At 34.6% G+C, this 10768-nt stretch overlaps 2 protein-coding genes across 2 annotated transcripts in view; one reads left to right on the top strand and one right to left on the bottom strand.

The window, feature by feature from the left end:
• LOC112517468 (BTB/POZ domain and ankyrin repeat-containing protein NPR1) overlaps positions 1-1924 on the top strand; it is a 5620-nt gene extending 3696 nt beyond the window's left edge. Inside the window, exons 3-4 of the mRNA XM_025124907.1 lie at positions 1009-1209; positions 1524-1924. Coding sequence (XP_024980675.1) covers positions 1009-1209; positions 1524-1783 — 461 coding nt within the window. The 3' untranslated portion in view covers positions 1784-1924. The remainder of the gene's footprint in view (positions 1-1008; positions 1210-1523) is intronic.
• Positions 1925-6085: 4161 nt separating this feature from the next.
• Positions 6086-8731, bottom strand: LOC112517188 (heat stress transcription factor A-6a-like). Its single transcript, XM_025124544.1, has 2 exons — positions 8135-8731; positions 6086-7147 (listed from the first exon to the last, which is right to left on the bottom strand). The coding sequence occupies exons 1-2, from the start codon at positions 8618-8620 to the stop codon at positions 6419-6421; spliced, it is 1215 nt and encodes a 404-aa protein (XP_024980312.1). The 5' UTR covers positions 8621-8731; the 3' UTR covers positions 6086-6418.
• Between the last annotated feature and the right edge of the window lie 2037 nt (positions 8732-10768).

The raw sequence follows: 10768 nt of genomic DNA, 5'->3' as shown, positions 1-10768 counted from the left end.
ATATATATATATATATATAGATAGATAGATATAGATAGATAGATAGGGTCAGGTTCAGTGAAACCACAAAAAATGAAAAACTGAGGAACACTCTGGTAACTATTCATGTAGACGGTATACACATGGGCATACAAGTAATTTGTAAGCTTTTTGTCCGGTATGCACAAATTCATAAACATGCAAACGTTTTTTATAGGGTGTTCCTCAATTTTTCATTTTCTTAGGGTTTCCTCGTGAACCTCTCCCTCCCTCTCTCTCTCTCTCTGTATGTGTGTGTGTATATATATATATATATATATTCTTACATGCTATCAGATCCAAGGTCTAATATTCTAGGGATTCGATCTCTGTGGAATTTGTACTTATCTAACCCCATTTTGACACTCGGGGACATTTTGTGCCCGTCCCATCTAGCCTTTGTTGGAAGGGCATGTTAAGGTCCGACATCAGCTAGACTTTGACGAATTCTTCTTAATATTCGTTGGAATCTCCCTTCTCTCCCCCAAATGGCTCTTTTGGAGGGTAATCTAACGGGTTTGCACGTATTCTAACATTCAAACATGGTATCAAAAACCAAGTTCCACCACTCTAGGCACTCGACCTATAGGGCAATATGTACTCTTCTAGCCCCCTCTCGACACTCTAGGACAATCAATGCCAAAATGGCTCATTTGGAGAGTAATCTAATGGGGTTCCACGTGGTCTAACATGGTATCAGAGTCAAGGTCCACCACTATAGGGACTCGACCTATAGGGGCAATCTATACTCGTCTATCCCCCCTTTCGACACTCTAGGACAATTTATGCTCGTCTATCCTCATTTGGAGAGGGCATGCGAGAATCCTACATTGGCGACTATTTCATCTGAATGTACGTTGGAACCTCTCTTTTATCCTAAGGGCTCTTTTGAAGAGTAATCTAATGGGGTTCCGCATATTCTCATAGAGATATCCAAACCTGATAAATGTACAATACTTGCAATTCTGATACTCGTTTTATGTATTTCAGTTGCGTTGGCCCGCTTTCTGTTTCCGATGGAAGCTAAGGTTGCAATGGAGATTGCTCAAGTTGATGGCACTTCCGAATTCACATTAGAAAGCGTTTACTCCCAGAATTTGGCGAATGCACAGCGAAAGGTGGATTTGAACGATGCGCCGTTCTTGATCAAAGAGGAGCATCTGGTTAGATTAAGAGCACTCTCTAAAACAGGTAAATGTGAATTCTGTTTTGCGTTTTTACCCAAAATTCTGAAACAGACACATTTTCAAATAATGCCATATAAAAAGACTGATAGGATGTTTTATTTCAAAAGTGACGTAAAAACCTTCTTAGGACGCACCACAAGCGTCCTATGAATGTACTGTAACACTTTTACATAAGACGTACAATGTTTGATCTTGTAACATAAGTCCTATAAAGCAGTATATGAGCACATTTGACATATTTGACGTCCTATAAAGCTGATTTTGTTGTAATGTGTTACTGAATAAGTCAAACCGACCATTGTGTTGTCACGTGTACAGTGGAACTTGGGAAACGGTTTTTCCCTCGATGTTCAGAAGTATTGAATAAGATAGTGGACGCGGAAGCACATCAATGGATAGACACCCCGGAAGAGCGAGAATTGAAGAAGCAAAAGTACTTGCAAGTTCAAGAAACGCTAAACAAAGCGTTCAACGAGGATAAAGAAGATTTGGACAAATCCTACGCCATATCTTCTTCATCTTCATCCACATCCGGTGTCGTGAATCCACACACCGCTCCGTTTACTTTCCAAAAATAGTAAACGTAGTACGATACAACTGTAATATTGTATGATGTAATCACAAAATGCACTTTCTTTTTCATATTTTTTTGTATCGTAGGACTTGAATGCTTAAAAACTATATATCCATTAGATTAGATGGATGGTTGAGATTGGTTTGTATGGTTTGTATGACTTTTCTAAAAGGATTGCCGCAACAACCGCCATGCCATGTTATGGCTCAAGGTTTGTGTCATACAAGGTTCTAAATGGCGTGAGGCGTGGCGTGGCGGTGAGGTTAAGCCTCAAGCCTTACGAGTTATGGCGAGGCCATGGCATTTTCCAAGGTGTGACTTAAGGCGGCAAATCTATATTACACACACACATATACGCTCACGCCATGTTAAGACTATGGCATGCCATGGCCTAATGCGCGGTTTTTTTAACGCGATATTTGATTCTTCTATCTTTTAAATGTTTTATTTATTAGTTTTTGATATATATCTTAATTTAAATTGTTTTATTAGATGGTTTTGTAAATGAAACGGTTAAGATCGGAGTTGCAAAATTCGTAAGATTTACATGGGTTGCAAATTAACCTTGGCCTACGCGACACACACACACAGATATATATATATATATATATATATATATATATATATATAGGGGAGCGATCAAATGCAAACCACTCAATTTGTACAAACCGTGCAAACCGCATTCAACCAATCATAATTTCTCATTTTGTTCATTTTTTTGTAATTATGAGAGGTTGATTAATCATTTTTATTGTGGAGGGTGTTAATCATAGATATTATCATCTTCATAATTTTAATTTTAGAGAAATACATGAAACAGTTTCATTAATGTTAGAGAAATACATAAAACAGTTTCATTAAGTATTATATGAAACAATTTCACAACCATATATGAAACAACTTCATCAAAAAAAGTATTATATGAAACAATTTCACAAGATTAAACAATTTCATGAAAAAATTTCATAAGATTAAACAATGAAATCGACAGATGAAGGTGGTTTGCACGGTTTACACAAATGAAGGCGGTTTTCATATGATCACTCCTCTATATATATATATATATATATATATATATATAGAGAGAGAGAGAGAGAGAGAGAGAGAAAGAGAGAGAGGGAGGTAGGTTCAGGAAAAATCCCTTTAAAATGAAAAACTGAGGAACATCCAAATAATCATTCATCTATATGATATTCACATATGCATACAAGTAATTGAAGTTGTTTCTTGGTTTTTATGCATGTGTGCATGTTATGCACCCAGACAAATTACCTACAAATCACTTGTATGCACATGTGCATAAGATCCAGATAGATGGTTACCAGAGGATTCCTCAGTTTTTCATTTTTCTTTACGGTTTTTCTTTGAAGCTGACCCTATATATATAGTGGCCTAATCAAATGAGAACTCGGTAGTTTGTGATAACCATGAAATCCCTTGTGAACCAATCATTTAACATAATTAATATTATTCTTTAAAATAAAGTAAAAGGGTAAATTAGTAATTTGATATTCCCATTTTCTATTTAATTAAACCATGTAACAACTCTCTCTCTCTCTCCATATTTAACAACTATTTCTCTCATTTTTTATTACCAAAATTAATATTTGGTGTTGTGAAGAATGGGTATTAACGTGTGTACAACGGGTACCACAGTGTGTATCACAATGTATATCACATTGTGTATATTGTATGTATTTTGAGTATCATTGTAAGGATCGTTTTTATGTTATTTTTTAACAATGATGATGTTTTTTAAGTATCACATTGTGTATCTTGTGTTCACATGGTGTTCACGAAATAAGGTTCGTCGGAGAGAGGAGAGATAGAATTTCTAAAACACCTAAAATACCTTTTAATTAAACTTCTAAGTCAAAATTACCAAAAAAAAAAAATTAATTTCCTAATTTATCGTTTGATTTGTTGTTAAGATTGGATGTCACATTTATCACATATTACTACGTTCTCTTTTGAATGATCCATATATATAGGGAAAAAAAGTTTAATGGCGGGGACCTCATGGCCCCGTGGTCCACATTTTGTGAATCATACTTGTCATACCTCATAAGCAAGCACCGGAAAAGACAACTTGTCCTCCACTGGAATCGAACCCGGGTGGGCACGCCCAAGGCAAGGCATTTACGGAAGGATGTGGCCACTAGGGCAAGGCCTAATGGTTATAGAGATATATATATATATATATATATATATATATATATATATAGGTTGGTTATTATACAACCATTGACATTTGTGCAACCGATACAACCACATCTCAACCGTTCATTTCATTTTATTAATATGTGATTTCATAGAAGTTTTGATTGTTTCATAATATAAAGTATTGATCATAATTAATGAATCATGTCCATCTTCCATAAATATTCTAATCATAATAAATAAACTTTCATCATTTCCATAAATATCTCAATTTATTAAATTACATTGGTTGTACAAATACAATTAATTATATTTGAAACTCTCTCTCTCTATAAGTTCTTGTAGCTTGAACCCTCCCTCCATTGATTGAGTTGTGGACATTAAACATCATTCACTTTAATAATGCAAAATATGCTTAACCCAAATGGGGAACAATAGTAAACTTTCCAGATATAGAAAGTTAAACAATAGCCCATTTTCTATATCTACCCATGCATACCAAAAATATTAGTTTTTATTTTTCTATTTTGAGCAAAATAGAGCGACTCTAGTTCAAAAAATGTGGACGATTTTATAAAAAAATATAAAAAATACTGATATAAGTGATAACATCTATCAAATTCTAATTTGTAGAGCAGGGGTCAGATAAGGGCGGACCCACCTTAATAGACACTGTGGTACGGGCTACCGTTTATTGGGTTGTGAAAGACGATATTGTATCATTTTGATTTTTGCAACCGTATGTATTTTGAAACTACAACGGGGGACACAAGTTTCCCTTGGTAGAGTCAGTTGGCATGACTTTTCTCCCAATCCAAACTCTGGGTCTGAATCTCTTTTATGTCATTTTTTTTTTTAGTTTTTAGCTTTTAATTTCAGATTTATTATGTTTATAATTTTTTTAATAAAAGACTTTAACACATGACGACCACCCATTTCGTTATACGAGCCGACTAATTACATGGCGACCACTCATTTCGTAGATGGCTTGGAGTCACTGCATTTGAACTTCTGTGGTCATAAGGGGATTTTTATTCCTCCTTAAATTCGATCCTTGAAGTCTAAGCTCAAATCAATCAGACACCACCTTTATGGTTAAAATGGAAAGAAATTGATGTGAAGTTTTGTGGTTTTGTTATGAATATGGGAGACAGTGTGTAGATGTATCTTATAATAATGGAGATTAGCATCATAAAAAGTTATATTTAATCACTTCACAATTAAATCATCCAATCAAATCACATAAAAAATTAAGGACCAAAATAGTCCACGTCATTCACAATATTCTTGATGCTTCTATTACTATGACTTAAAAAAAACATGTGCTTTATTTAAGGTGGAAAACATTTTATTAAGGGGTGTTTGAGATTGTTTATTTAAAATAATTTATGTTTTTTTATTAATAAAAATGTTTATTAATTTATGTGGTATTAAATTGGAGTTTTGTAAAAAGTGTTTGAATTAGCTTATATCGGTACCAAAAAGTAATAAGCTGAGAAGTTAATTTTTTAGTGTTTGACAAATTTTGTTCATATATGTAAAATGACCAAAAAGAACAGTCTTCCGTATTATTAACTTATGGGAGTGTTTGAGATTGCTTATTAACTTATTTCATTTTTTAACATGTAAAAATTTATTTTTCATCATGTATAATAATATTTTTGACAAAAATTTATATCAATAAGATTAATAATTAACAAACATTAATAAAATATGGTTAAAATGGTAAACTGGTAATAAGTTTTTCTTCACAAGTCAAAAAAGATTAACTTATCAAAAACTGCTTATTACTGGTTTGACACCGGTATAAACAATTTTATTTTTCCTCATCCAAACACTAACATTTAGCTTATTACTAGTACCATACTGAAATAAGTCAAAAAAACACATAAAATAAACAATCTCAAACACCTATAATTAATCACTTATATATATATATATATATATATATATATAAGAGGTTGGGTACATGATAAAACCACTATAAAGATTATCTTAACAGTGTTTTGCTATAAAATTTCAAATAAAAAAAATAGTCTACACGAGTTTCACGAAAACATGTTGGTCTCACGTAATCCCAAATCTATATATATATATATATATATATATATATATATATATATATATATATATATAAAAGGAACGAATGTATCAAGAAAAAAGCTTCATATGAGCATTTAACCTATACATGAAACTAAACCACCTCTAATTACACACAAACCATACCCTAAATTCTTTAGAAATTACCACCTTATTAATTATTACTACACCAACTAAAACCCAAACCTAAACATCTATACTCCTTTGTTTCTTCATCTTCTCCCATGATCATTGCTTCCCTGCAACCTGCAACCCCGAGCCGAACTCGAATGCAGAAACTTATCGACATCACGCTGCAGCTCGAATGCAGAACCGTAAGATTGATCATCAGTATAGTATCGATCGAAAAGATCGTCTGACGAAAGAATCAGAAGCTCACTCAGACTTTTGGGATCAGTTCTTCCCATTCTTGGAGATAAGTTTCAGATTGGTTGATCTTTCCTGATTCATCCCCAAATATCAGTTCATCCTCCATCAGTTTCTCCCACAGTATGAAGTTTTCGGAACTGTAATCTTGATTATTCAGTCCAGATTTCTCGCCCTTCTTTTGATCTTGAAGCGGGCTCACGGATTCATCGGAAGAGAATACAGTGTACCCGTCGGATTCGATCATGTCCCATACTTCCTGAACTTGATTCAGTTCGTAACCGTCGGCTGTGTTTATCATTTGCTCAAGCTTTCGACGCTTTCTGCACGTTTCAACACTACCCACTTCTTGTTTCTGCATTAGATGCTGGAGAAGCTGGACGAAAACCGGATTCCTAAACGCTTTCGACATGAAAACTAGCAGCCGTTGTTGCTTGAACTCCGTTCGTCGCATGCGTTCTTGAACGATCTCCAGATGCTTCTCTGTGTTCTCTTGTTGCTGTTTCATCTTTAAGATCTCCTGTCTAAGTGCAGCTCGATCTTTTCGCAAGCTTTTGAGTTCTGATTCGATGGAGGAGTTCGTTTGATGAACAGATGGCGGTGGTGGTTCGAGTTCCAACTGTTTTTGTGTTATTTGCGTCTGGTTTGTCCTCCGCTTGATGTCTCTCAGCAAATGCTTCTTTCCCTTCTGGAACAGCTCGTTGGCGAACTCCCATCTATCCGGATCGATTTTCTTGAACCTCTATAACATCCCAAGTACGCGTTAAGCGTTAAGAGTCGTAAAACGTCGAATTCGACTTAAAAATCAATCGAAATTCAGAGTCGAGACCAACAAGAAAACCATCTTTAATGAAAGTATGCATATAAAACTTCATAAAATTCACTGATTGAGCTTAATTCCTTCAAGAACATGTCTTGTTCCCTTAAAGTTGACTGAAAGTCAAACTGACTTTCTAAACCCATGTCAAGAAACATATGAACAGATGGCAGAACATAAAAAAGTGGACTCATACAACCATGTTTGATTTTGGTTGTATTTCTTTGACGCGGGTTATTTGTTTATCTCTTAATAGTTCTTATAGTTCCAATAAGAGACAACCTCTAAATCGTTAAGAGGTGAATCTTGTTTGGTAAAAGAAAGTCTATCACTTAATCGTTCTAAAACACTCTGAATAGTTTCATTGTACACTATTACCAAACAATTATATTTTATTTTGCACTATATCATGAAAGCATCTTGATCATTTTGACCATTTAATCCTTTTGCACCAAACAATTCAGCAATTGTTAAATACCCTTAAACAGGTTTCAAGAAAAAGCAAAAAAAGTCAAAGGTGGACTAAGAATTTGGTGGATCATTAAGAGCTTTTCTGACTACCTTTTTCCAGGCCAATTTATGGTACCGACTAATCAGGATAACCACGAATGACGAGTTATCGTAGGTAAACCTCCAAAGACTACAATGGTTTTGACCGCGACTGGATTCGAACTAAAGATCAAATTTCCATGCATCCCCTAAAAGACTTAACCAGTGCACCGCAACACAACCTGGCCCGAGGTGCTCGGCGTTTATGGCCGTTTCATGATCAAACGCGGCCGGATTTGGTCGAATTTTTGCTTGAGAACACATACGAACACTGTCGCAACCAAGAGATGTCGGTTTTGGTTCGGGTTTTTCCCCGGGTCGGATCGTTAAAAAGTTAAGGTAGAGTGCTTGAAGATTACTTACATAAGTGTTGAGTTGACGAACAAAGCTCGAGAAATTATTATGCTTGAATCGTTGTGGCAAAAGATCAGTAGAAAACTTGTGAGGATCCCACAGAATGAAGCTTTTCTTAGAATCACTCCAAGATATGATGGAATCGGTTCGTGGGTCATCCACCATTTCGAATGTTTTCTTCAGAAACGGCGGAGGTCCGCCGTCTCTCAGCCCTTCTATCGGCTTCGGCACCCATACCGGAGAAGAACCCGACAAACAACCACCACCGCCCCCACTAATAAAGTCATCTTGATCATAAACTAACATGGGTTCTTCTTTGATCTTCAGCACCACTTGATCTTCCGTTAAACCGCCACCACCGGTGTTCACGAAATCGTCGCTATCCAAAACTAACATGGGTTCTTCTTTGATCTTCAAGAAATCTTCTCCACCACCACCACCACCGGCGGTGGCGTCAAGTTCAACGCGTATGGTTGTTTCTGTTCCTCCTTGCATGGTTAGTAAGTGTGTGTTTTGAAGCAAAAAAGAGGGTGTAAAATTTGTGATGAGTAGGTGTGATTGTCGGTATAAGAAGGGTGGTTGTTGCCGGTGGTTAGCGGTGGTGTGGGAGCATTGAGTGAGATAGAAAGGGGGCGGAAGAGAGGTGGCGAAAGGGGCATGGAGGTGTTGCCATTTGTATACTCCAAATTTGAGACATGTATTCCTTACTTGGACCTACTTAATCCATCTCCCCTTTGCTTTTCGTCATATTTGCACTTTACACCCCTCATAAATCCAACAACATAATCACGATCTTTTGGAGTTTGGTGTGTGTATATATATATATACACTAGTGGCATACCCGTGCGATGCAGTGCGGGTGAATCACAATTATGAAACATTAGTTTATCCTTGAATTATAAGTTTATATGGTTATTTTGCAAGTCAACTAATATATAAAGTTGAAGGTTAATAYRGTKTATTAACAAGATCGAATGGAAAAATAATTGCACACGTATTGGGTTTCTAAATCCATATACTCAGAACTCATTACAAAAATTTGAATTTAAATTTAGTTAAAGTCTGAGAAAACCTCCAAAAGCTGAGACCATGAAACATTTTTGGAAAGATGCTTTATCAGGTCTAAAGCTAAAAAGGGAAGGAAATAGAGATGAAAGGAATAAATCAAAACTAAGACTTTCGGTTTGGGTGATATTGATGGTGTTGTATTAAAAACTTGTACATCAAGCTTTATGAGTTGTAATTAAGATATTTTTGCATAAAATGATTGTACCTTATGCTTAAATACTTGTACTTAAAACTTTGGTTTAAATGCTTATCCTAATAAAATAATTTATAAGACTTAAGTTTATATGAACAAACCAAAAAAACATCTTATCTAAAAATGTTACAATAGATTTATAGACACTTTAAAGTGTTTTAACAAGTTTTTTTTTACAATGCTTCACAAATAAAATATGGTATTAGCTATTTTATGACAATATTTGAAAAAATGTTCTATATAAAGATGAGTTTGTTGGACATTTCTCAAAAATGTACTATAAAAATAGTTAATACAACATTTTATTTTAAAAACGTCCTAAAAAACTTGTTAAGATGCCTAAAGGCGTCCTATAAACTTATTATAACGCTTTTAGATTAGATGATTTATAGTTCGGTTCTGTAAACTTATGTTCTATAAAGTATTTTACCAAGGACACTTAGGGGCCGTTTACCTAAATGCTTACCCGGTAAGTGCTTAGCCTTAAGAGCCAACACTATAATTTATTTTACCGGGTAAGATTGTAGTACATCAAAATTGTATCATATGCAACAATTCATACAACCCTAATCTTGATTGTAGTACATCAAAACGATATAAATACAGATACAACACCCTTTCTTTTTCCCGTGAATAAGTTGTAAATTTTGATCCTTAACCCCACTCCTTCTATCCATCTATGCTTCATTAATTGCATCCATGTTTTCTTTCTGTAATACTCATTTATTTGAGGGATATTTGTGGTTTTGTTTGATTTCTTGAGTTTTAAACCTTCCAAAAGAGATCCACAGAGATGGCAATGGAAGTTGTGAGAGAGAGAGAGAGAGAGAGAGATTACCTTCACAAAAGGCAAAAAGACAAAACAGATGTCAGTGTCTACAATTTTCAATGTCTATATGGGTCTATAATCTATACTATCTTATTAAGTAAATTCATCAAAAGTCTTAAAGTCTTAAAATTCTAAATGAGCAAGATACCATTTTCACTTTTTCATTTTTTCACCCCTCCCTCTCCTCACATACACTCACTCCCTCACATACATTTACCTCTGATCGCATCCTCACATACACTCACCCGCTCACATACATTTACCTCTTACATCCTCACATACACTCACCCCCTCACATACACTCACCTCTCACATTCAACGGATTTTTTTTTAAATTTACATTTTATATCTCTATAATTAGTTAATTAATTACTTTATGTCATTTACTTTTAAATGTTTCATTTTAAACCTTTATCAAATTAACATACATAATCGTATATCAAATAAAACATGTTTAAAAAATACATTTTTATTTTAACAAGTTACACTATTATAATCGTCTCGTTAATACCTTCGAAATGAGTCCAATATTGAATAGTTTTTTACTTAATTA

The sequence above is a fragment of the Cynara cardunculus genome, assembly GCF_001531365.2.
Source record: "Cynara cardunculus var. scolymus isolate 2C chromosome LG 8, CcrdV1, whole genome shotgun sequence".
NCBI lineage: Eukaryota > Viridiplantae > Streptophyta > Magnoliopsida > Asterales > Asteraceae > Cynara > Cynara cardunculus.
The sequence above is the reverse complement of the archived record's forward strand: the minus strand, read 5'-3'. Positions and strand labels throughout refer to the sequence as shown.